Source organism: Alosa sapidissima, chromosome 4 (assembly GCF_018492685.1).
Source record: "Alosa sapidissima isolate fAloSap1 chromosome 4, fAloSap1.pri, whole genome shotgun sequence".
NCBI lineage: Eukaryota > Metazoa > Chordata > Actinopteri > Clupeiformes > Clupeidae > Alosa > Alosa sapidissima.
Genome location: NC_055960.1, coordinates 12,921,284 through 12,948,006, shown reverse-complemented (window position 1 = coordinate 12,948,006; position 26,723 = coordinate 12,921,284). Strand labels below are relative to the sequence as shown.

The following is a 26,723-nucleotide window of genomic DNA, read 5'->3' as shown; positions in this document are numbered from 1 at the left end:
GTGTGTGTGTGTGTGTGTGTGTGTGTGTGTGTGTGTGTGTGTGTGTGTGTGTGTGTGTGTGTGTGTGTACGCGCGCACACGTGTTTGAGTGACTCTGTGTGTATATATTGACCTCATTCTCTATCCAAATCCGTTCAGGTGCTGATATGTGTTGAAGATGAGCAGCGTGGGAGAGAATGCTTTGGAGCCCCTGTGCTCAGACCGGAAACGCAAGCTTTCCACATGTGACACACCAGGACTTGGGTACGTGTGTGTGTATTTGTTTGCGTATATGTTTATATGTGTGTTTGTTTTCTTATTTAGTCCTTGCCTTTGCTCCCTGTTGACTGAAGTCCTGTGCGTAACTTTAAACTGAATATGAAGCCTACACGGGCTTTGGGTGCCCTAGTGATCTAACGAGTGAACAGAAACTCTCAGACTCTCTGAGGAGCGTATTGGTCTTTGTCCAGCAATTCTGTCCAAACCAGTCTAACCACAAAACGGAGTGCAGGCCGAGGGAGCTAAACAGAGAGAGAGAGTGAGAGAGAGAGAGAGAGAGAGACAGACAAAGAGAGAGAGAGAGCGTGCGTGCCAGTGAGAGAGTGTGTGATGTAAGGATGACGTCATGGAGGGCTGGGTCAGGTGTCTCCATGGCGCCTGTAGCAACGCATCAAACACTGGGCGAAGGTCACCAAGCGCCTTCAAAGGAAATGCAAAAATAAACAAGCAAACAAATAAATATCTAAAGAAATATAAAAAAAATAAAGTCTGTGAAAAAAAGACTGCACACAGGTTGGCACTCCTTTCAGACCTCAGATGGAAAGAATCTGTTAAAAACCCATTCCCTTTCCAGGATTTGTTTTCCAGGTTTCGTAACATCCTGTAGCTTTTCTGCACAGATGCCCTTGCCCAAGCTGTCCTCTGCCTGTTCCACTCTGCTTCATCCCTCTGTTTCCATCCCTCCATCGTCATCCCCTCTTTCTCTCTCTCTCTCTTGGTGGCTGCAGGTGTGACAAGAAGAGGAGGGAGCAGGAGAGCAAGTACATTGAGGAGCTGGCCGAGCTGATTTCGGCCAACCTGAGCGACATCGACAGCTTCAATGTGAAGCCCGACAAGTGTGCCATCCTCAAGGAGACCGTGCGACAGATCCGCCTCATCAAAGAACAAGGTGAGGGGGCCGTGTGTGTGTGTGTGTGTGTGTGTGTGTGTGTGTGTGTGTGTGTGTGATGAGGCTGGATAAGTGGGGGTGTGGGTGTGTGTGTGGATGTGTGGGTGGGTTGAGGGAGTTGACAATCTGGGTTATGGCAACCATGACTCTCTGCACAGTGCTACCTAGGCTGCATGTCCAGGCAAAGCACTGGCAGCTTCTGAATTATATGGTGGTGCCTTGACCAGAGTATGGTATTGCAAAGAGAACAGTCTGCTAGCAGTGTTTGTGTGTGTGTGTGTGTGTGTGTGTACATAATTGATGTTTGTGTGTGTGTATGTGTGTACGTGCATGTGGCCCAGAGGCTATGGTTGCTGCAGCCGTCACCACCAGCCCGCGGAGCAGCTTGTTATTGTGTGTTGAGGGGTTGCCATGACTACAGGAAGTGAAATAATATGTACCCTCTTTTTCGCTCTCTTTTCCCTGTCCCTCCGTCTGTCACTCTCTCTATCTGTGGCTTTCCCCTTCTCTCCCTTTCATTTCCGACCGTCTCTGATTGCTGACCATTAATACCACAGCGGGGTTGCGCTGTCCTTCTAATGGAATATAATTTGTAAATTACAATAGTCTTTGATTTCCAGCGAGCCACAGCGTGTCTGTTGTGGTCAAGCGGTAAAGAGTGTGCACACACTATGTGCGACCTCATGAATCCCCTCACGAGAGCCAAGGATTTGCATAATAAGCTCTTTGCACTTTGCATACCAACGTGTTTTGGAGATGGCTGCTGCCCCCTGCTGGATAGGCAGTTCACGCACACGTTTACCAACGTTGGGATTTTGGAAAGAGTTTTACAGCGGACTGCAGTGCATTCACATCCTACCTTGGAAGGGGACTTGGCTTTATGTTGATTGCTTACCCAATGCCCTGCCAGGAATCCCTGGAGCTTGTTTGTGAGTAAATGAAAACACTCAGTGTGTGTGTGTGTGTTGTAGGCAAGAGCTCGTGTGGGGATGACGACGTTCAGAAGGCGGATGTATCATCCACGGGGCAGGGCGTCATCGATAAGGACCATCTGGGGCCACTGCTCTTACAGGTCAGTGCCAGGTCACGGTGGGGTCACTGTAGGGTCAATGTGGGACACCTGATTGCCCAGCTCTCTGTGTTTTCTGTTTCCTAAGTGACAGGCATGATGGACGTGGCATCTGTGGAAGCAGCAAAGTAGCTCCAGTGCCAACAATGACCATATAGAATAGTTCCTCATTAGCCTCCATTAGATGTGACATACGTAGGAAATTATCTTGAGTTAAATGTCCTTTCCCTTAAGTAGACGATGGACTTACTGGAGTGCTATGTGTTGAGACTAAATGTTGAATGTACTTTGATGATTTTTTTTGACAATATTAAGATGAATCAAGTGCTGAGCCACTCCGATTATTTTTATCTCTTGGTTTCTCCGCTAAGTGCGTTTTCTGTCTCACCCTCTCCATCTTGTCCTTCTCACAGGCCCTTGACGGCTTCCTGTTTGTAGTGAACCGCGAGGGCAGCATCGTGTTTGTGTCGGACAACGTGACCCAGTACCTGCAGTACAAGCAGGAGGAGCTGATCAACACCAGTGTCTATCACATTCTGCATGAGGATGACCGCCAGGAACTGCACAAAAACCTGCCCAAGGGCAATGGTGAGAATGTCCATCTAGACCTGACACACACACAATTACATGGTTGTTTATGTTGACATATGATACCTGTTTATAACGCACATGCATTTAAAGATCATTGCTGTTTTTATGTGTTATAATTGTGTTTTGACAGCATATCTGAAGTAAACACATTGCTCACGCAACAATTGTTGTGTTATTTCTGGTATCTGCTCTAATGCCATTTTCAATATTTGCCCCTCTGTAGGTTGTTGTAGAATTGTTTTATTGCATTTCCAAGAATCTGCACTAAATTTGTGTCTGTGTGTGTGTGTACAGGTCCCAGCGGTCCGTCGTGGGGTCCAGGGGACGCCTCGCGGCAAAAGAGCCACACGTTTAACTGTCGCATGCTGGTGAAGTTTGGCCAGGGCTCGTCTGAGGAGGGCAGTGGAGGCCAGCGCTATGAGACCATGCAGTGCTTTGCCCTCACACAGCCCCGAGCCATGATGGAGGAAGGAGAAGGTACGGCTCTAACACACACACTCTCACATAAACACGCGCGCACACACACACACACATGCACACACTCACACATGCACACACTCACACATGCACACACACACACACACATATACACACACATACACACACGCACACTTGCACACACGCACACTCACACAACCACACTCTCACACATGCACATGTAGACGTTCATCAGCGCCACGAGCCAGAGCCACCAAATCTGGCTGAGAACTCAAAGCTTGGGTATTGTCCCAGAACACAAGCCTGCAGCACCATATACATCCTACACACACACACACACACACACACACACACACACACACACACACACACACACACACACACACACACACACACAGAGCAAGTGAGTAATAGAGATACGTATCTGTGAGCGGGAGAGCAAGTGTGTGTGTGTCTCTCTCTGACTCTGTTTTACGGAATGGTATTGATTCATGCATCTACACTCTGAGTCAGCGGGGCTCATCTTCCACATGGACACTTAGTCACTCATTGATTCTCTCCGTCATAGCGCTCAGCTCCTCACGATGGCATGCATTCAGTGACGTGCGTATGAGAGCTCTCACACGTTCTTCTACACATACTCTTTCCCTCGCCGTCATGCTCATATTGTATTCATTATGGAATACTCATAGAACCTCCAGCTATTCAGTCAGGCATGCTTTCTCAGTCACATATTTAGCTACAGTCAAAGCGTTGCGCTTACTTGTCTGTCTACGATATTTCTTGTGCAAGCTATTTATTCAATCTTTTTAGTCTCTTAGAGGCTTATGAAGCTGGAGCCTGTGTAAATGAGGTTGTGGAGACTCTTGAGAATTTATTTCCAAGAGCGTAGAGGGAGATTTAATGTGAATGTATCGTCTTGCTCTTGAGACTTTGTTTCCAAGAGTGTAGAGGCAGATTTAATGTAAATATATCGTCTTGCTTGCTGCCTCCATATATTGATCTTTTGTTAGACCAGGCCTAGGCTGGTAAAGAGCATCTTGGATATTGAATATTTCAATGTGGTAATATGGTGGCAGCATGGAGGGGAGTGTCTCCAGGATGCTGGTTTCACTGTTAAGCCTTCATGAGGTGTCGTGGGCCTAACTTGACGAAACATCGGTGAATGGGGGTGCCCACTTGATAACCACAATGACATACTGTATACTGCTGTTAGACGGGCCATTTGTCTTGTGTCGGTGACCATTGGTTGGCAGATTGGTGGTTAGCGTGCTTTTTTTAAGTTAATTTGGGTAGGGGCTTCTGAATGTGTTTTTACCTTAGATTTTGGCACAAGGGATTATAACATCTAATCCTGTGTATTAATGTGATGTGTTTTGTGTGTGTTTTTTATCCAGACCTGCAGTCGTGTATGATCTGTGTTGCTCGACGGGTGAGCGCAGTGGAGTGGACCGAGCGCTTCATCACTCGTCATGAGCTGTCAGGTGAGTTGTTGCCATGGTAGCGCTTGAGTGTGACCCCATCATCAGGACATCAGCGTCAGTCGTGACGATAGCAGACAGCGTCAAATGTAGCCATGGATACAGCACCCAAGGCTATGACGATTACTGGACCTCTTCGCCAGAGGGTCTGAATTTGATGATAAGAACCTGAGAACATGAGGGCTTTTTTAACTATCTACCTCCCTTTGCCTTGCCATAACACTAACGTGTGTGTGTGTGTGTGTGTGTGTGTGTGTGTGTGTGTGTGTGTGTGTGTGTGTGTGTGTGTGTGTGTGTGTGTGTGTGATTTCCAGGTAAGCTGGTGGAGATTGTGGACCAGGCTTCCCTCCACTCCACCATGCGTCCAGGCTGGGAGGACCTGGTGCGACGCTGCATGCAGATGTTCCTCCACCGCAGCGAGGGCCAGCCGTGGTCATACAAGCGCCACTACCAGGAAGGTATGCAATCAAAAAAAACACATTCACTTCCTGAATAATCTTGTGTATTCAAAGAGACAGAGACACTTTATTAATCCTGAAGGAAGTGTTGGCATCCAGTAGATTTTTTTTTTGCCTGAAGAAGACCCAGCAGGGTCGAAACGTTGCCTGTTGTGCATTAAATATATGGGAGTCAAAAGCAGTGTTGCGGACATTTATATATTTTTTCATCCAGTAGATTACCATACAAAACAAGGAAATTCACATTCACAACAATAAAAAAGATTATTAAATCACAACTGTGAAATGAGTCTATTCACCATATCTACAGGGAATTGACATTAAACTGAATAGGAATGTGGCAATGAAGTGTCTGTCCATGGAGGAAGTGCAAATGCTGAACAATGATTCACAGTGCAACAGTAATAATTACTGCACATAATATAAAATACATAAAGGTTAAATTACAGACAGCAATGGAAAAAAACTAAACTGAAATATACAGCTTGTTGATAATTATATAAACAAACACTAGAAATAAATGCTTAAAACAGATTGTGCATAGAGGTTAATGTAGCCATTAACTGTCTGAATGTAGTTTGGCAAGGTAGGGCCAGAGAGGTAGTGAATTTCACCCCACTACTTCTGTCAAGCTGAAGAGCTGAATAGCCTCTGGAACAAAATACTTGAGCTTGACTCTCTGCCTGGTGAATGTAGCAGAGCCAGCTTCCCTTCTCCCATCCAGTCTGCTGGCGTCCCTCTTCCTAATGCTCTTCTGCTTTTAACCCCATTTTACTCCCTGACTCGCCTTGTGTAGCTAAAAGTGCATCAACATTAAAGGCTAGAGGAAGTGCTAAATGTTTGGGTGTGCTCCTTTTGTTCTCCTGTCCCTCCAGCCTTCCTCCATGGCCGGGCTGAGACCCCACCGTACCACTTCTCGCTCTCGGACGGCACGCCAGTCACCGCTCAGACCCGGAGCGAGCTCTGCCGGAACCACGGCACCAACGAGCAACCCACCTTCCTCTCCACACACCTGTTGCAGAGGTGAGTCACCCCACGGCCAGTCAGTAGAGGAGTGGACCAGCCGCAATGCTTTTGTCTGTCTTGATGGTAATTTTGATACCATAGATTTAATAGAGACCCAGTCGGACCAATAGTATGAAAAATCAGGAACAGAGTTTATTTACAATGATGCGCATCAAGGGAGAGACTTCACTTAAAGATACATCAGCTGCTCTAACTAGACAAGGAAATAGTTAGGGTTTAAGTATCCTTCCAGGCTGACGGGAAATGGCGCTGGTCATCCCATCTCACATGGACTACACTGAATCAGACTCTGATTAGTGGCAACCTGGCAATCTGGAGCAGATAGCTACTGACGCAGCCATGCAGTGCAACAGTGAAACACTGCAAGGTCATAATATTCCCGCTTATCTCTAAATACAGTCACACACAGATATACACAGGGACAGTACAGATATCATAGTCATTACATAGAATCATACTTTTAGTATCAAAGTGACCCACTAATGAGAAATGCAGAACATTAAGCCACATATTGGAATATTGGACATAATGCAGAACATTAAACCATATATTGGAATATTGGACATAATGTTCTATTCCACTTTCTCTCAGCCACCCTTTTTCAGCCTTTATGGATGGAACATTTCATCAAATATTGCCACTATATACAATATAAATGATTATACAATTGTTTCATTAAAGTTAGTCAGATCCAAATAAGCAGTTACATGATTAGATTTAACTGATTTCTTCATAAGTTGTGAAAAATAGCTACACATGATTAGTGTACAATAACAACCACAGTAAATCAAAAAGAATATATTTGGTCAATCCCCCTAAACTATTCAGAAACTTGTCTATATCATTTCTATATCAGGTTTTTTACATGTAAAATTGGCCCTGACTGTCTTGATTTCTCACAGGGTGTGAAAAAAAAACCTCTCAGTCTTTACGTAGCCTCCAGCAGGACATTTTAACAAAGTATTCTCAGTGATTTAATTTACAAGGAGCATTCAGATATGATGTTATCACAACCCATCTTCTCACTGGTCAAACTCAAAATGGTATGCCTAAAATGGTGGTGATCACGGCACCTGACTTGGCACTAGATAAGATTTTATTGTTCATATCCCGCTTATATTATTGATATTTCACCTTTTTTATACACTGCCTCTTCGTGCTGCTTGCATTTGCATTTTGAAAACGCTAATCTGATTCTGGGTCATTCTTTTTGTTTTCCTGCCACAGGGAGCAGAATGGGTATCGGCCCAACCAAGGAGGGGTGATGAGGCCGCAGGGCATGGGCAATGCCCACCCGAATGCCCAGATGAACATGATGCCCAATGGGGCGATGGGTATGGGTCCCCACAGGGGCTATGGGATGAATGAGCAGAGGCACATGGGACCCAGGGGTGGCCCCATGTACGGTGTGGGGAACCGGATGAATCAGATGAATTCAATGGGTCAGATGAATCAGATGAATCAGATGAACCAGATGAATCAGATGAATCAAATGAATCAGATGAATCAAATGAATCAGATGGGACAGATGAATTCTATGAACCCAATGGGCCAGATGAATCAAATGAATCAGATGAACCAGATGAACCCAATGGGTCAGATGAATTCAGGCGGTCAGATGAATTCAGGCGGTCAGATGAATCACATGAATCACCCGGGCATGCAGCAGCCTCAGTTCCATTATGGGATGGGCATGACGAGCCCGTTGCACGGCAGCCCTGGCATGAATGCCCCTCAGCAGAACATCATGGGCTCCCCACGGGTCAGGGGCAGTCCCAAAATGGGATCCAGTCCTTTCTCTCCTGGAGGTAGGTCATCTTCCTCAGTATATTATCTGTGTCTGTGTCTCTGGAACAGCTGTGCCCCTCACAAATCATCAATGATTCAATTGATGCTGCCTCTTTTATATTTTTTCATTTGGGTCATTGTTGGAAAAATAAATCAGAAAATCAGTCTTTTCTATTTTGTTTCTTGTGTACACATTTTGAGAGTTTTCCTGCACAAATTAGTATGTACTGTGTGGCTGAATTTGTGGTCAAGGCTTTTGTCTGAGGTTTTCAGACTCTGACTTTGACCTAGACAAACGTCCACTGTAGCTGGTGTCTGATATCTGCCCCTCCCCCCTCTCTCTGTAGGACTGCATTCTCCTATGGGGTCAGTGAGCGGTGGTTCAGGCGGAGGCTCAGGAGGTGGCAGCTTCTCCAGCAGCTCTCTGAACGCCCTGCAGGCCATCAGTGAAGGCGTGGGCTCCTCCTCGCTGCCCTCCACGCTCTCCTCGCCGGCCCACAAGCCCGACTCGTCCCCCAGCATGAACAACCCTGGTGGCCCGCACGGTCCACATGGCCCGCATGGTCCGCACGGCCCGCACGGCCACGCCCATGGCCAGAACCCCAACCAGAACGGGCCCTGCAAGCCGGCGCCGCCACAGTCCGACTCGAAGAGCCCGGCTGCCGCGCATGGTGGTAACGCGTCCGAGCAGCCGGCGCATCAGCACACTTCGCCACCAGAGGGCACCGTGAAGGCTGAGGGTCAGCAGTCCTGCAAAGAGAGCTGTGGTGGAGGAGGAGGAGGAGGAGCAGAGCCCAACCGCAGAGTCCCTGACAAGGCAAACCACAAGAAGCTCCTCCAGCTCCTCACCTCCCCCACCGATGACCTGAGTTTGGGAGGCGCAGGAGGAGGAGGAGGAGGTGGTGGAGGTGGCGGTGGTGGAATGGGTGGCCCTGGAGGTCCTGGAGGCCCGTCCCAGTCCTCTCAGTCTGGCCGAGCGTCCACACCCATGGGCATGGAGGCGAAGGAGTCGGCGGGCATGACCAGCCCGACCTCGACTGGCGTCTCCTCCTCGTCGTCGGCAACTTCCTCCGCCTCTGGCGCCATGCAGTGTCCCCACCAGGGCTCTGGGGGCGTCTCGTCCACGGCGGGCCTGGGCGGCCCCGGCAACCACTCCACCCACTCCCTGCAGGAGAAGCACCGCATCCTCCACAAGCTGCTGCAGAACGGCAACACCCCAGACGACGTGGCCCGCATCACGGCCGAGGCCACCGGCAAGGTCCCCCTGGAGGTGGCCGCCGCAGCGGCGGCAGCGGCAGCAGCAGCGGCAGCTGAGGCCCAGAGAGGAGGAGCGGCCGGAGGAGCAGAGGTGAAGCAGGAGCAGCACAGCCCCAAGAAGGAGAAGACCCACGCGCTCCTCCACTACCTCCTCAACAAGGACGACTCCAAAGAGCGGCCAGGGGCCCTGGACAGCAAGCCCAAGCCAGAGGAGCTGGATGGTGGTGGGGGCTCGGGAGCGGGAGCGGGAGCGGCACCTGGAGCTGGCATCTCCTCCACCAACACCGCGGGCATGGAGGGCAAAGTCAAGATGGAACAACCAGATGAGGTAAAGAAAAGGCCCCTCAAGATATGTTCTAGATAGAAATTACTGGTTACTTTTTGTAAAAGTGTAAATTGTGAATCTAGAAGTGTAAATTATTTGATCTAATTTGCAGTACATTCTAGGATGTATTGGTGTTTTTTTAATGGAAATTTAGACATTTCTATTATTGGAGTTTATGTGGAGGTGAACTGGCACAGTAGTTTTCATTGATTGTACTCACAATGGAGGCTACATTGACTGGTTTGTTTAGAATTGATTCGCTGACCCATTGTTACTCTCGTCTCTCTTTCTTAGCTGGACAGCCTGGAGTCTATCCTTGGAGGCTTCCGGAGCTCTGCTGGAGGGATGTTCAGGGATCATGGCAACGCAGGAGGACCAGATGGAGCCAACAAGCAGGGCAACGGACCTAACAACAGTGCCCATGGTAACCACAGAGAGTACATGTAAACACCCGCAGTCCAGTTGCTAGATCTGGAATGGCCAACTATTGACGATTTATCGCTATGGCCTAAATAATTTACAGTTAGGGTGGTTCATGTGAAGTTATTTAAACTACTTGATAGCCCATTTGTCCTTCCCTTAACAGATTGATGTGATGGACAGTTTTTCAATTCTAATTAAGATGAATTAATTCTAATTATTTCTCTAATGATACTTCTCTAATTCTAAGATTTGGGTCATAAGTGCCCAGAAGTATATTCAAGGATTAAATTATTCAGAAAGCTTTATTGTTTATCACACAATGACAGAAAATCATCTTGGGTTTTGAGGCTGAAAGAAACTTGGGTTAGGGGACTGTTAAAACCGAAATGAAAGAATATTTTAGAGGCACATATTAATATATAATCTCGCTTTGTGTGTGTTATAGACAGGGACGCCTTGTGTGGGGGCCCAGCGCAGCGGACCCCCTTCCAGAGGGCGATGTCCGTGGACAGCAAGCCCCCAGTTGGCATCGGGGGAACCGGCCGCAGGAGCGCTCCATGTCCTGGCCTGATCAAGCAGGAGAGTGCAGACAGTGCACTGAGCATGGGTGAGTCCCCCTGCTGGACACTGATGTTAACTGCACTCTGTCTGCAACAAGGGGCAGAGGGTGAAAATACTAGATAGCACACATCTTAAATGTCCTAAACGTGGAGGCAATATCTATGGGTCTTGGTGGTCAGTACTCACATTTGTTTATCTTTTATACATCTATGGTTTCAAATCCAGGCTGGATTTATATGATTTGTTGGTATATAAAACTGAGTGCTGTGCTTTCTGTGTGTCTTGTCTTTTAGGTGGCATGAACAGAGGCATGGGAATGCCTCAGCAGCAGCCCATGGTGGGCCCAGGCGACTGGGGCATGCAGAGGTCGAGTGCCAGTCCCATAGGCCCAGCAGGGCATCCAAACATGGGCCACCACCCTAAAGGCATGATGGGAGGGCCCATGGTGAACCGGTCCAACAGCCTGCCGGCCCCCCGCTCCATTCTACAACAGCAGCTCATGGAAATGGGTAAAGAGCAGGATATGTTCTAAGAGATAAGAGGGAGGGGATGTAATCATATGGCTTTTGGATATCAAATTGATTTGGTGAGGGTTGATGGGAGTTGTTTCAGGTTGGCATGTAGTAGATATTAGTCCCTTCCATTCACTCTGCTGTTGTGTTGTGGTGTTGCATTATGTAGGTCCTAATGATGTCCACATGGGCATGAACGCCTTCAGAGGACAGGGTCATCCGTCCCAGTCGCCCTCCTGGCCTGAGAGAGGCATGGGGATGGACAGACCACCGACCAATAACAGGTGAGCCTCCACCCCACCGGCTCCAGGGCCTCAGCATGTGCGCCTTGAGCTCTTAAATGTGTGATGCGTACAGAATCAGAGATTTCATTAGAAACTGCAGTCAGACCGTTTTATTAAAAGTGTGCGTCCTTGTGTGGTGTCCAGGCAACAGTTTGGTAATCCTCTGGACGAGCTGCTGGTTCCCCCTTCCACCAGCCAGGGTCAGAACGACGAGCGTGCCCTCCTGGACCAGCTGGACTCGTTGCTCAAAAACACAGATGTCATCGCACTCGAGGAGATCGACCGCGCACTAGGCATCCCTGACCTAGTCAGCCAGGCAAGAGAATTTGGGTTGCTCAGGGATCTGTTTGCTTTCTCAGAGTCCCTATCCATTGCAGTGTTCAGGGAGTACTTTGGCAGTATTTGCCCCCCAGTAGACTTTGTCCCCTGTAAAATCACAGTAGATCCACCTGATGTAACTCCTCTCCCTCTTCCTTCACAGGGTCACGGAGATCAGCAGCAGCAGCCGCCACAGCAGCGCCAGCCCCATCCGCCCCATCCGCCCGAGTCCTTCTCCGGCCCAGAGCCCCCCATGGGGATGGAGGCCAAGCCCATGTACAGCCAGGGCTACCCAGGGCCTCCCTCCGGCATGGGGCCCATGCAGGCCGGCTACGGGCCCGGCGGTGGTCCCAGCGGTCCTGGTGGTCCCATGCCAGGCCAGTCTGGTGGGGGCTTCAACCCCATGATGAACCAGATGGGCCAGCAGGGAGGCTTCCCCGGTATGGGCCCCATGGGGGGCATGGGAGGGCCCCCGCGCGCCAACATGATGCACCCACGCATGATGAGTGCCACCAAGCCGCTCCGCATGCAGCTGCAGCAGAGGCTACAGGGACAGCAGGTATGGAACCCTGGCCTACATGCTGTTACTCAACTCCCAGAACTATATACACATACACACACATACACACACTTGCAATACAGTTCTACACTCATGGAACTGCATGCTGTTACTCAACTCCCAGAACTAAATGCATGTACACATACGCATAAATACACACACTCGCAATGCAGTTCTACTGACATTCCCAGCATCACACTCATGGAACTAACTATTCTGCTATAATTATTCTACTGGCATCACACTCATGGAACTAACTATTCTACTGGCATCACACTTTTTAGTGTGGTACGACATGCTGCCAGTACTGTATGCATACAAAGCATAAACAAACAGGCTAAATGGGATGCCAAGGGCCAAATAACGCTGTGTTCAGAATGCATTTCTGTCGACATGGAGACGATGTATGAGATGCTGATGTTGTGCCTTCCTCCCTGCCCCAGTTCATGAACCAGAACAGACAGGCCATGGCCATGAAGATGGAGGGAGGCCCTGGGGCCAACCCAGCGCTGAGGCCGGGCATGCAGCCAGCAATGGGAGGACAGGTACGAGCAGGGGTAACACATTACAAGTAACGCACATGAGTAAAAAAGTCTTTTTTTGAGGAATGCCAACTTTCCATATTCCTTTTTCAAAACGGTACTTCTACTCTTACTCAAGTACATTTTTGAGCCAGTAATCTACTCTTTACTCCGCTACATTTCCAATTGCCTTTCGTTACGAGTACAATTGGAGGAGAAGGTACAGAGCACAACGGCGTGGAAGAAAGGAAACAGTTACAGAATGCATTGCTACGTTTCCCCGCGATTATAAAAGTAATGACTGGCCTATGTAGCCTACTACACGGAAGTAAATGTTCTATATATCTTAACAGCTCAGTTAACACAATGACGTCCTGCCAGCTGTTGCATCTTTTGGTGAGACTACCAGAGTAGCAACAGGACGAGAGGTATGACATGACACGGAAACCTTCGCCTATATTAATTTCTGGCATTTTCCAGCATTGTTCAACAATTACATTGGACAAGGAAAATAGGCCTACAACTTAATTTACAAGCAAAGCAAATGCACTGTAAATCGAGTACACAAGTTAGAAAAAACCTAGCATTCGTTTATGTAGCCTCAATGTTGCAGGACATGACATGAGACGGTCGGCTAAGAAAACAGATAGCCTGCTCTGTCGCTGAGTGGATATACATAGGCTATATGTAGCCTCAATATAGGTTTATCCATAATATAGCCATTGTTTTTAGGTGGCATTGTCTGTATGGTGAAGTTATAACCAGACTTCTAGCAATGCAAAGCAGAAGAATCAGCTGGCAATGGATTGGAAGTGACTGCTTTTCAAACCATAGCCACTTAATGCTTATTCTAGCTATGACAACATAGCCTACAAAAGTGTGTTAAATAATAATAAAGTATATTAAATAAAATATATTTGAATTGGGCTGTTAAAATATGTTTGCCTATATGATTAGCCTACCGAGGAGGAGAAAAGCAAACAGGTGTAAAGGATACTTTTGTATTACACTCACAGGCTTTTACCAATTCATGACTGATTTAAATAGATATAGTAGCAAAGTAACTCTGATATTTCATCTTACAGTGAAAGCTAGTTGGTCTGGGTTTGTGGGCTCTCATTTTAACACACTTCTTGGCCACATTTTTGGCAAGTTGAACTCTGTCATCACAGTGGCTGCTATGTTGGTGAGGCTGTGTTGTCAGCAACACCCCCCCCCCCCCCCCCCATCTTTTACATAACTTCCTGAAACTGATGTGAAATGACTGATCTCTGCTCCCCTCCCTCCGTCTCCCCATCAGCCTGGCTTCCTGAACGCTCAGATGATGGCCCAGCGCAATCGGGAAATGGTCACTCTCCAGATGCGCAGGCAGAGGATGATGATGCTCATGCAGCAGCAGCAACAACAACAACAGCAGCAGCAACAGCAGCAGGGAGGACCGGCCACAGGCTTCAGCCCGCCGCCCAACGTCACTGCCCCCGCTGGCATGGACAACCCCATGGCTGGCCCCCCCATGAGCCAGCCTGGCCAGCAGCCCTTCCCGTACGGAGGGAACTACGGTGAGGAGCTGGCCTTAGATCTTTTGATTCTCCCATTTCCCCCGAATTGCCTCAGATACTCTTTGTGAATGGCAAATGGACTGCATCTATGTACTGCGCTTTTCCACTCCTCCGAGCACTCGGAGCGCTTTACAGAGTAAAGTAATGCCTCACATTCACCCACGCATTCATACACGGATACCAGAGGCTGCCATGCCAGGCGCCAACCCGCACATTGGCACATTCAAGATGTGCTGTAGGCACGCAAAACCCTTAAAGGCTCTTTAATGAACTTGAAATGAAATCAGTGGAGAACCTGACAGTACCTTTTTAAGGACTTTCCATTCGGGATATGTCAGTTACTCTTTGAAGAATAGAATCTGGATGCTCTTTTCTCATTCTATACATTTTATACCGCTTGGACTCTATCCATCCTTCTATCTCTCTATCTCTCTATTTTCCCTTTCTTTCTCCTTTCCTGCATGTATGCTCCATATAGTCTTTATTCAGCATCACTGTTCTGTGCTTGTTTCTTCTGTAGACTGACACGGTGTCTGTCTGATCTCTCTGTGTAGGAATGAGCCAGCAGGGTGACCCCTCGTTTGCGGGCACGGCTGGCAGCCCTCCCAACAGCATGATGTCAGCACGCATGGGAGGACCTCAGAATCCCATGATGCAACAGCACCCACAGGGCGGTCCCATGTACCAGTCAGCTGACATGAAGGGCTGGGGACAGGGAGGCATGCCCATGAACAAGTAAGTCAAATTCAGCAACCTGTGTGTGTGTGTGTGTGTTATAATATGATAATATATTACTGTTGCTATGTACATAACATTTTAAAATGAGAATGTATGTGTATTGCTCTGTGATAGTCTAACATGGGGTTAAAGCATTCATTTGTACTCGTACATTGTACATGGGGGACCATTTTTTTTTTTTTTTTTTTTTTTGCATTACAGCACACACTCCAGTCTGTTTTTTTTGCAAAGAATAGAAGGTTTCAGCGATATGACCATAGCATTGTAGTGACTCCTCACTGATGGAGCAACATTGACTGACCATTCCCCTCCCCTCTCTGGTTTTAGCTCATACCCTCAACAGCAGCAGTTTCAGCAGCCCGACACCGGGGGGCAATATGGAGGCATGATGATGAACGGAGCCATGCAGGGCCAAGCCAACGGAGCAGGCGGCCCGCCGCAAATGGGCCCGATGGGCCAGATGGGGATGAACTCCATGGGCATGGGACGCATGCCTATGGGCCCTGACCAGGTACGGAGACGCCACAGTGTTTGTAGAGTTTGCATCATGTGTTTATATTGGGGAATGTATGCGTGCATGTGTATGTATGTTTGCTTAAATTGGTTAGTGTGTGTGTGTGTGTGTGTGTGTGTGTGTGTGTAGATGTCGTTTTGGGCAGGTTCTGTTGCTCTCTGGTCCTTCTTTCCTGACCCCACATCTCGTCTCCCCTTTTACAGAAATATTGCTGAAGTTGTGATGGCCAGCAGCAGGGCACCCCACCTCCACCAGGCCTGGGCACCGCTGCCTCATCGGCCGAGCTCTGGGTCTGTCTCATGACCAGCCTTTCGAGGGAAGCCTCTGCAACTCTTTTCATCACAGTTCTATGTGAGAAACAGTACCATGAACACACGCACGCGCACACACACATGCATGTGTTTGTGTGGGTAAGGGTGTGTGTGTGTACTTGCTTTAGTCATGGGCAGGAGTGTTTCCCCAATCAGAAGACTGCTGGAGTCCGACGTGCCGCATAAGCTCACAGATTGACATGCAGTGTTCTGCAACGTGACAGCGGGGTGGTGGTCATCTTTCGCTCTGGATGGGTCATGGGGCATGGTACAACTGGCTATGGTTGCACTTTATCGGACATTTACCGCAAGGCTGGTTTGTAAAAGAATTGTTGCAATATTTCTTAGTCCTTGTTTTTTTTCCTAGCCTTACAGGATGATTTGGTGTGTGTGTGTAGCGCCGGGTTTTTAAGACATACAACTCTCACTCTCCAGCTCTCTTTCTCTTTCTTTCTTTCTTTCTTTCTTTCTCTCTGTCTTTCTCTCTGTTGAGCCTCATCCTAAACCATTGGGAGCTGTAAGCACAGGTAACTAACTAAATATTATGCAGATGCAAGCAATAAAAATCCTGTCTCTGAGTTTCTGACTGAAACTGTAAGGCGAAGCATCATGGACTCAAGGCAGAAAGGTACTGCAGTATTAGACATCAAATGTTTGTCATCTCTCCTCCTAAGTAAGAATTGTAAATATGCTACAAAATGTATCATACAAAATGTTATTATTTTGTTCTATCTTTTCTTTTTCTGTTTTTTTTTTGTTTCACAGATTATAGGGCTCTGGCAAAACCTCTCCCTCCACTTTGTTTATTTTAGGCCAATGCTGTATTGATTTGGAGTTCTATTTTCATTCTTATTTGGGAGAAAGAGTGAGAGAGCGAGCCATGTTTTTTCCCCTTTCCTTTTAGATAAGGCACTTTTCTTTCATGTACTTTTAAGTGTGTTCTCTCTTCTGAGCTGAGGATGGCTACTGTATATGACGACCTCATGCTAAGGACATTTGTTAAGATGGGGAACTCTTGGGAGAGATCGGAGGGAGGCCAGTTTCCCACTATATGAAAGCTACGGAGGGAGCCCAGTTTCCCACTATATTAAAGCTACGTAGCAAACGTGTGGGTGTGTAGACAAGTTTGCGTGTTAGTTTGTCTGTACAAAATTCTGTGCGTGTGTGTGTGTGTGTGTGTGTGTGTGTGTAGGATGTATATGGTGCTGCAGGCTTGTGTTCTGGGACAATACCCAAGCTTTGAGTTCTCAGCCAGATTTGGTGGCTCTGGCTCGTGGCGCTGATGAACGTCTGCTTGTGAACGCGTACCTGTCTGAGGCTCCAGCCTTCCCCTCCTCCTCCTCCTCCTCCTTCCGAGCCCTCATAGGACCACCACAGTGCTAGAGACACAAGGCCAGACAGTCTTTGTTCGTCTCCCCCCCCCCCTTTCCCTCTCTCTCTCTCTCCCCTTCTCTCTCTCTTTCTGCAGTTCAGAGCCATTTATGTGTTTGGGGGATCCTCAACTGGGAAGTTAGATTTTCTTTCAGTTACAGTACCAATATTACCAATATAGAAGACTACCCATATCATATAAGCTGAAAGAATGAGATTTTCTCCGTCTCCCCACCCCCCACACACCCACACAATCATCCTCACTCTCCTTAGCTATTCCTGAAAATAAAATATAGCTATATATATTTTCTTTTCTTTCTTTTTTTTTGCTAATGAGTCTTTGTAAGAATCTACCTGCAAGAAAACCATGCGCAATCCAAAGATCTTTTTTCAATACTTTGAAAAACTTATGACATTGACTGTAATTTGTACCTAGGTGCTTGTGTGTATGAGTGTTTGGGTACACATCAGATGAATATATTGCTTTCATTTTATGATTTTGTACCGTATATGGTTTGTATACACTTGTGTAACTGTGTGGCCAGTGGCTCATCTATGAGCAGAGTGTGTTTGGAATGGGACATCTTAAAATGTTAAACGCTGAGATTTTGAACCATTTTACAAGCTCAGCAGGGTGTGAGGAGAGAGTTGGGAGTGAAAACTCTTCAAACATATCAGTTAATTTACTCAGATCTTTTTTGTTTTTCTTTTCTTCTTTCAGGAAACATTGTTTTGTGTCTTTATCTTAATTGCTTGAATGAGTATGATGAAGTATATTTTACAATGAGAAATCTGGATCACATACTTTCTCTACCGTTTTTACCGTCATTCTGGAAAGGAAGTGTTCATTAACTTAAGTAGATATGATGAGAAAATATGCTGTCATTTTACATGATATGAATTACAATGCCCTTTTTTCTGTCTCTTGATGTTCATATTGATGTAAATACAAATTTCTATTTAAGCGTGGCTAGTAGTGTCTCTCCTTTGCACTGTTCTATCTACACCCAGCCTACACCCATCTCAGAGGAAACTTAACCAAATGTTAGCCATACTGAACAATATGAATGCATGTCATTATGCACTTTTTAGACTACTTAAATTTGGTGGACGCATATTCAAAATGCATTGGAGCCAATGCTGAGATTAGGACTATCAGAACTAATTAAATGAGTCTGACATCCACACCTTGCACAGTGCAGGCTGCTCTGACATATTTGTGCAGTCTATCTGCCATGAATTTCCATAAAACTGTTTAATAACAGACTCATGTCTGATACCTCCGTGAAAGGAACACTTAAAAGTAGCCTACAGTACATTGTTACCCCTACAATGAAACACTTAAGACTGATTTGTCACAAATATATGCTCCATCAGAACTATTGTACATTATCAATATTATTGTGTTGTGTCTAAAGGCAGTAGGCCTACCGTATTATAGTGTACTAGCGACGGTTCAAAATCAGATGCCTTTCACCACCACCAGAGGTCGCAGTTGTGTTTTTAAACCCAGAGCCAATCCTATAGAGATAAAGATCTGTAAATTATCATAAATTGAATTTTCAATTTGATGTGGGTACATATGTTTATATGCGATAAATTATGTTTTGTGAGAGTGTCGTAAAAACACAATAGCCTGAGCTTTATAGGTTTTGAAGCTGGTCAGCCATAGATCTAAAAACCTCCACTAGGGGGAACTAGCCTACATGGAAGAGATTCACCATAGGCTATTAGAGGAGCTGCTATATTGATATTCATTACCGTAGGCTTACACTGGAATGATATTTTATGGTCATATTGTTCAACATATTGTTGTCGTGGTGTTCACGGACTCAATCAAGTATCGACATATAGCCCAGGCTACTTATTCATGTCGGATGACAAGCCTAATAAGATTTTATTTTTTATTTTTTTAAGAGATTATCCGCATGGAGAATTGTTATTGTCGCTATGCATATTAGACTTATAGCCTACCTAAACAATATGGCACGATTGAATGTGGGGTTGGCAAGGATATAGGCTACATATAGGCTACCCACGGCTGTCGAATGCATGTGCGTATTTTTTTTAAGTAAGAAAGATAGACTTAACAGACAAAGTAAAGTAATGCTGCGATATTATTCTGCAAACAGAAAATTGTCCATAAAGTCATATATTGGTTTCCATAGAAAAAGACCCTATTTAGAATGAAGTGAACAACATGGGCTTGTGCTTGGAGGCAAACCGGTGGCTCTCTATAAATGGAGGAAAAAGTTTTTATTTAACACAAAGTTGTAGTATGTGGGACTGCTACACAGAGACAGAGAGAGAGAGAGAGAGAGAGAGAGACTCTCTTGGCTGCGTTCCCAGCCCATCTGCAGCCTGGCTTGCGGATTACTGTTTGTTAATGTTTCAATCAGCTGTGTGCCGAGGAATGTGCAGCTATTTAACCTGAACTTCCCCAGGTGTGCGGCGGCGCCGCTCAGTCTGGGCCCCGGCGCCCTTCCCTGCCCTTGGCACAAAGCTATCACACAAACACAATCACACACTGGCCGTGCCTCACTGTGCGAGGGCTGCAGCTGCGAGAACCACACCGCAGGGAAATAGGGAAAACATTGCACTAGGGAGAGAGAATAAATCTTACAACGGACTGCCTTTACTTAGCCTACGCTGGGGCCGGGTTAACTCCTGCGCTGCCGGGGATTAATCACAACGTATCTATAGGAAGACCTGAGAGAGGGTCCATAAGGGCGCTACCGTTATGATTGATTATTTTCATAGTGACCTAGTTTATTCATGAAGCTTAATTCTTTTGTTTTCCTCCAGTAGCCTACACGAAATGTATTTATTTCCCACCTTTAATAGGCTAAGGTTCATATTCACATTTCACACCTAAACATTGGGATTAGAGGTTACGGCCTAGTTTACAATAATATAGGCCTACCAACTGAAAAGCCTGTTCATTTTGATTATCTAGGTCCAGTTGGCTATTAAGCACTGGGGCTATCTGTTGACTATCAATGGAATGTTAAATGCCTAGACTGAAAATCAGATGGATTGTAATTTGGATAAATGATACCAATTTAATATTTAAGTCATGATATGCCCAAGGTTATTATTTCTGTAGGCCTAAGCCTAATGCCCATTTAATAAGCTTGTTACGGGCTACCAGGACTATGTGCAAAGCTGTAGCACTGTGCCAGACCCAAACATTAGCCGATGTTTAGATATTCAAAAACAGTGATAGTCTAGGCTACATGAAAAAGGATTCCGTTGAGTCAAGGATTACAATAATTTTGTTTTAATAAAAACACATTTCAGATACATTGTAGAAAACACAATATGACGTTCACATTTTATGTCATTGTAATATACAATACACATTTTCGCTCAGTAATCTGAGAAATTGACCTTTTCAACAAAATAACGTAGGCCTACTAACAATTTTGACGTGTATAAGCTACAACAAGTAACTACTCTGGGCCCAATAGAAGGAGGAGAGCTGGGAGACAGACGTGCTGAGGGGCCATGGATCCCACGGCTGCGCACAGCAATCTATTGATTTGTTCCCTTTAGGCTGCTCAGGCTTCTGTAGACACTCGGGCCGCATCAACTTGGTCCTCTGATCGTTCCTGGGTCACAGGCATTACAGTCTTTTACTCTAACGCGGGAATCTGTGGATTTCCCTACTCGGTTCAAGGTTGTTCGAAGTGATCAAGCATCATCATCACTCTGCATCCTTGTTCAGTTTTGCCCAAAGCTTGTTCTGCTGGGTGTTGGAACGGTAGCGTCTTCTAACGGCACATGATTCTGTCATCCGAGCATCCATTCTGCAAAAAATAAAGATAAACAGGTCAGTGTCAAGTCCCATCATAGCGTAATGTAGGCCTGCCACTTCGTACAGCATGACAACAACAGTAGGCTAGTCAAATATGCTACATGGCACAGGCATACACTTCACAGATTAGGATAACCAGCTAAGAGTTTTGCAGCTCGTCTTTTATTCTAGATTGCAGGCTGATATTCACCTCAACAGAAATGCTGGCAAGTTCTGCATTGAGGGTGGTCAGGGGTGTGCGTGGCATGCTGCTGCCTGCCTGGCGGCTCTTGCCCGGCTCGTCCAGCTCGATCTGCAGGTCCCAGATATAGTCAATGACGTGCTGTAGGATCTCCACCTTGCTGGCCTTCTTGTTAGGAGGCAGCGTCGGTACGAGTTCCTTCAGCTTGTTGTAACAGTTGTTCATGTCTTGCAGAAAAGCGGACATCTGTTCGTCCAACAGCGGGATCTTGCATATGGTGAGGCTCTGGTCGGACAAGCAACGTACAACGTCCTCGCCGCCAACCTTGCTCTTCAGGGCGCAGGTAGGTCCAACAACTTTCATTTTGGCTGTAGTAGTTTTGGTGATGACCAAGTTCAGAGATGGTTGTTCAACCAATTCGATTGTGATTTTAATCCGCAAGAAGAGTTTCCAGAAACGCTGTATTGACAGCTCTGTATTTTGCCACCACGCGCACATCCACTATATATCAGCGCCGGGACATTGAGGCGTGACAAAGCAACTCATGTTTGCACTTTCCGACCAATAGGAGGACTGTATTGCCGGCGGAGGGACCGCCTGCAGTCGCGCTCTCCGCCAATAGGCGAAAAGAACGGGTTATCGAATTTATAATCTGTAGGGGGATGGTGTTACAAATGGAAACAAATGTGTGTCTTTTACTAGGGATGTGTGGAAATCCAGCTGCCCATAGCTTGGGGACTCTGCAGGTGTAGAGGGTGCCCGGGGGTCGGGGGTGGGAGGTCCGCTAATAAGGATGAATAGGTAGCTATTATTACCTTTAAATTGGTTATCCTGCATTACTACCATGAAATGTAAGAAATTGAGTTCTGAGAAGAAAACAGCATTGCTTGATCACTCGTTCCATCGTTCACTTTCTTTTCAACAATGTCGTTTGTGCTAATCTCTAATTTATTAATATAATGAATAGTTTAATAATTTGCTTACATTTTATAGTAGCTAATGCTAGGTTAATTATTAGCTTACTTATGGTTATGGATTTGGCAGACGCCTTTGACTAGCCTACTTATTCCTAAAGATGCAGACAATCTAGATCCTAATTGAGCCAGATGTATTTACTATTAGATATTAATTAGGCAATTTAATAATTAATTTTTCTCAAACGTCACAATAACAACAACACTATTTATATTCATTAGTAATGTAACATTTGGGTCTGTCTGACAGTAGCCTATAAGAAAAAGTAAAATAGACATGCTTTCTTTCTGTTGCTTTAAGTACTTTTTCTGTTGGTAAAAAAGGGAGTCCCTGTGGTCTCACGAAATTCTTTCACATGGTCTCCGTGTGTGTGTTTCGCCTTGAGTGCACACACGCTGATATTGCATAGCGCTGCTCTGAATCTTCCCCAGATTGTCCAAACAAGCCCTAGCAGACTGTCAGGCGCCAGCCCTGTGACGTCACCCATTCATCCCTGCCCTGACGCCTGTCAGCCTGGCGCCGCGCGGGCGGTCCCCATAGCAACTACAAACAACAGGCTGGGCTCCCCCCGCTCACCTGCACAGCGCGGACCCTGAGAACAAACCGACCGCCGTGATCATTATTCATTTATCACTTTACTCCCTCTGATGAGATTACCGAGGCGCGCACCTGCAAACGGCCATTGTCGCTAGTTTGCCTGAGCAGATTCTTTTCATAGAGAGGGGAAAAAGACAGTTTCCCTCCGGAAAGAAGGGGAGTGGATGTAGACTTCATATGCCAGTTCCTTGTTTTTTTACTCCCTGCGTTCCAGAGGCTCTAAGGATTTGGTTTTGGTTACATTCCGTAACACTGTAGGCTATACGTTTTACGCAGCATTTTTAGATCTTTAGAAAATTAAATGGCAAAAAGAAGTTACAGTAAAATGTGTGCTCTCCCTTGGAAAATCTTTTTACAAATATATTTACATCTTTATTTAATCAATTTACAAAAAATAAATACGATAAAATAGCATAAAACATGAACATCAATTTATAACATATGTAGCCTACAGCAATGCACCAGTGTAAGGATAGTGTCCTGAATTAAGAAATGCACTCATTCAAAATACATTTTTCAGACTTGGTGTGCACAATGCATCATTGTAAACTGTCGGCTATCCCTAAAAAAGCAGACTAGCCCATTGCATTGGCAGCCACTTGAGCCTAGCAGTGCTGCTGCAGGCGGCTAGCGTCCAGCAGGGTCGCAGCTGACAGAGTTTAGGGAGGGCAGGGGAGGCGGCAGTGGGGTCGGGGGGCAGAACAATGGAGGCAAGGCTTGTGGGAGAGAATCTAGGCTGGAGCCAGTGAGTCTGGAGCCCCCTCAGCTCACTCATCCAGCTTTTGTTCAGCTGCAAAAGCTATCAGCACTTCCTACTGACACCAACAATAACGCCACACAGCTGGGCTCTTTTAAGCTTGTTTACAGCACATCAAGGCAAAAGGAGAGAGAGAGAGAGAGAGTGAAAAAGACAGGGAGAGGGAGAGCTGGAGAAAAGAGGGAAAAGAAGAGAAAGAGATGTGGGAATAAGGAAAGAAATGTGAAACATATTAGATGCAGAAGACCCCCTTATAATACCACCAACCACACACACACACACACACACACACAGCATGCTCCACCCTTATAACGGGTCATTAGCAGAGCTTAAAAAGTTACTTCTACTTAAAATGTCTGCTTTGTTTTTCCGTCTCTCCCTCCCTCCCTCCCTCTCCATCTCTCCCCCTCACTATTGCTGTTTATTTTTGTCAGAGAAATGTGGTCACAAGTGAGAATTGCCTTGTTCGCAACATCGTGGCAAAAGTTCAGAAGAAAGCCTACCACGCTTGGCGTCGACGTAGACTTTAAGCTCCCAAACGTTGTTTTTTATAAAGCCTCTGTGCCATGCTGCATGCAGCCCTCCCTCTGTAACTGCCCTGCGTCCACGTGGAGGAGGGAAGCAGGAGAGGCCGGTTACGCCCACTCTTTATCACATCAGAAAATAGATCCACAAAAGCCTGGACAGGAAACAGGCAGCAGGAAAAGTTAGTTTAGATCTTAGAGGTTTTGTAGGGGAAAGAACATTCTAGCTATGCCTGTCCCCCAAGGCCCTTCCCTTCATGCAGGTCACTAACCTGCAGGCCTGGTGCTGCTGTCCAGCTTTAGGATGGCCGTATGCAGGTTAATTAAACACACAGACAGATAGATAGATATATAGATAGATAGATAGATAAATAGAAAGATAGATACTTTATTGATCCTCAAAGGGAAATTCAGGGTCTCAGTAGCATACAGACATCACACACAACATGCACTTATAGCAGAAAAAGTAATATACATATAAAAAAACTCCACTGTACACAGGTGGGCGTGTTTGCTCTTTGGTATGAATTTAAAGGAATGTGGATTACATTATGCATAGAATAGATAATACATTACCTTTTTTATCTTGTTTGACTTGTCTCTCTGTAAACAGTGCAGTGTACATATTGCAGTAGCCTATACATATGCAGTTTGTACCATACTCTCAGCATGTAGCATGCTGCAGAAAGTCAGCAATTCTGTCGTACTGACTGTTTGTTCATAAAATAATGCTACTTCTTTTGCTCTTGTCGTTAAATGTTATTTACAGCATCTTTGTATTTGCACTCTGTTTAATGAAGTTGAACCTAATCTGATTCCTTTTAACTGTCACTTTAAGGCAGACTGACCATCACATACCCTGTGGGAGTTGGTCAGTCTTGTGTCTGTGTGCGTGTGTGGCTGAGGTTTTGAGAGCGTCGGAGGCCTTGGAATGAGAGCTGCGCTGATGATGATGTGTGAGTGCGGTGTGAGAGGCCTGGTGGTTTGTGGCGGCTGTGCTGAGGGTGACCGCACCCTGTCGGTGTCCAGCGGGGCAGTGGGGTCGTGCGAAAGACTCATGGTAACTCGTGGGAAGTGGGTGTGCATATGTGTGTACACATATGTGTTTATGTCTTGTGTGTGTGTGTGTCAGGAGGGAGGGAGGAGTGGGCTGCTAGTCTGTGATGAGTTTCCTCTTGGGAATTATTTCCTGTCTGTCATCAGTCCAGTACAGCTAACCAAATGACTTATTACTAACAACAGGTCAGTCTGGACACACACACACACACAGAGAGAGAGAGACATACTGACAGCCCCACACTGAAAAACATGCAACCATTCCCACTGAAACTCACACTCAAAGCCGCCCTATCAATTGATAGTCCAAGAGACAGGGGCCAGAATTGAGGTCAGATCATTTGCATGTGCAACACTTGCATAACATATGGAAATGAGCTGTTAAAGAGTTGGTTTTAACCAACTAATGAATGGAGCAAAAAGAAAGATATGAACCGTTTTCGACCTGATTTATGTTTATTTTGTTTAATAGATTGGCCAGGCAATTGTCCAGACTGGGGAATTAATCCTGAATTTAAAACAAAATGGACTGACAAGCTCTTTCATATTCATAAAAAAGGACACAAGCAAAACTTTCAAGATGTCTGTTGCATCAGTCTTTTTGCCATCACATCACTGACCGTAAAAATACATGCAAGTACAGAAGTGTACAGCATTAAATGTCGATTTCCGTTTGGTTGCCAGAATTACATCTATTATGGCTAATCATTTGATAATGGTTGTAGGGAATTTATCAAACACAATTTCTGTGTATGTTTCAATGTCTGTGTGTGTGTGTGTGTGCGTCTGTGTAAGTGCTGGCATGTCTGTGTGTCTGGGCCCTGCGTCTGTTCAGTACAGTATGTATGAGTCCCTCTGTGTGTGCATGTGCGGATGTCGTTGGTGGGGGGGGGCTGCTGGTGGTGGTGGTGATGATGATGGCGTGGGTATGGGAGCCGTCCGGGGCACCCTGCAGCAGCTTGTGTCCGTATTCACGGCCAGCGTGCTGGGCCTCTGGCCCCCCCAGCCCCCTCTGCCTGGTTCCCACACACACTATCAAAGCCCCTGTAATGGCACTAATTAGCTCCCCATCTGCTGGTCACAGAGCACCGGTGGCATGCAAAAGGAGCCATTGAGAGAGCGGCCATTGTGCTGTAGAATGCTTTCCACTCCACTGCCAATCGCTTGGAGAGAGAGAGAGAGAGAGAGAGAGAGAGAGGGTGAGAGAGAGAGAGAGAGAGAGCAAGTGACAGTGAGAGAGAGAGAGAAAGAGAAAGGGATGGATGGAGAAGAGAGAGCTCTAGCTGTTGTGAGTGCTTCACAGTCACAGCTCTAGAGGAGGGCAGCGTTGAGGGGGGGCCACACACACACACACACACACACACACAAACACACACACACACAAACACACACACAAGCTCTCTCTCTCCCTCTCTCTCACACACAGTCGTGCATACACACACACAGACAATAGGAGACAGTGTTACAACTTGTTGCAGATTTAATAATGCCGGAGTCCCTTCCGTCCCTGGACATACTCCTCCCTCACCCTAACCCCCCACCCCACCCCACCCAGCCCACACACC

The 26,723-nt window shown here is 46.3% G+C and overlaps 2 protein-coding genes across 3 annotated transcripts in view; one reads left to right on the top strand and one right to left on the bottom strand.

Moving 5' to 3' along the window:
* ncoa3 (nuclear receptor coactivator 3) overlaps positions 1-26,723 on the top strand; it is a 64,141-nt gene that overhangs the window by 25,133 nt on the left and 12,285 nt on the right. Inside the window, exons 4-24 of one of the 2 annotated variants that reach the window (XR_006031199.1) lie at positions 139-243; positions 987-1,147; positions 2,119-2,219; positions 2,630-2,804; positions 3,102-3,284; positions 4,643-4,729; positions 5,041-5,184; positions 6,060-6,207; positions 7,438-8,018; positions 8,346-9,583; positions 9,875-10,004; positions 10,449-10,610; positions 10,858-11,073; positions 11,246-11,360; positions 11,505-11,676; positions 11,842-12,237; positions 12,681-12,782; positions 14,059-14,317; positions 14,872-15,052; positions 15,383-15,566; positions 15,773-17,068. Coding sequence is in view for 1 of the 2 variants with exons in the window: in XM_042089116.1 (XP_041945050.1) it covers positions 158-243; positions 987-1,147; positions 2,119-2,219; positions 2,630-2,804; positions 3,102-3,284; positions 4,643-4,729; positions 5,041-5,184; positions 6,060-6,207; positions 7,438-8,018; positions 8,346-9,583; positions 9,875-10,004; positions 10,449-10,610; positions 10,858-11,073; positions 11,246-11,360; positions 11,505-11,676; positions 11,842-12,237; positions 12,681-12,782; positions 14,059-14,317; positions 14,872-15,052; positions 15,383-15,566; positions 15,773-15,784 (4,833 nt within the window). In the remaining variant the exon portion in view is untranslated. Of the gene's footprint in view, positions 1-138; positions 244-986; positions 1,148-2,118; positions 2,220-2,629; positions 2,805-3,101; positions 3,285-4,642; positions 4,730-5,040; positions 5,185-6,059; positions 6,208-7,437; positions 8,019-8,345; positions 9,584-9,874; positions 10,005-10,448; positions 10,611-10,857; positions 11,074-11,245; positions 11,361-11,504; positions 11,677-11,841; positions 12,238-12,680; positions 12,783-14,058; positions 14,318-14,871; positions 15,053-15,382; positions 15,567-15,772; positions 18,216-26,723 lie in introns of those variants that run through there. The other variant, XM_042089116.1, reaches the window with a different exon arrangement.
* On the bottom strand, positions 20,516-21,736 carry LOC121706966 (DNA-binding protein inhibitor ID-1-like). The gene is made up of 2 exons (XM_042089148.1): positions 21,259-21,736; positions 20,516-21,060 (listed from the first exon to the last, which is right to left on the bottom strand). The coding sequence occupies exons 1-2, from the start codon at positions 21,610-21,612 to the stop codon at positions 21,025-21,027; spliced, it is 390 nt and encodes a 129-aa protein (XP_041945082.1). The 5' UTR covers positions 21,613-21,736; the 3' UTR covers positions 20,516-21,024.

What these genes read in the sequence shown, in the direction of transcription:
- LOC121706966 (XM_042089148.1), bottom strand. Translation starts at nt 21,612, where the DNA reads ATGAAAGTTGTTGGACCTACCTGCGCCCTGAAGAGCAAGGTTGGCGGC. An exon ending in TTGCCAGCATTTCTGTTGAG is followed by an intron (nt 21,061 to 21,258) that starts GTGAATATCAGC and finishes TATTTTTTGCAG; the next exon opens with AATGGATGCTCGGATGACAG.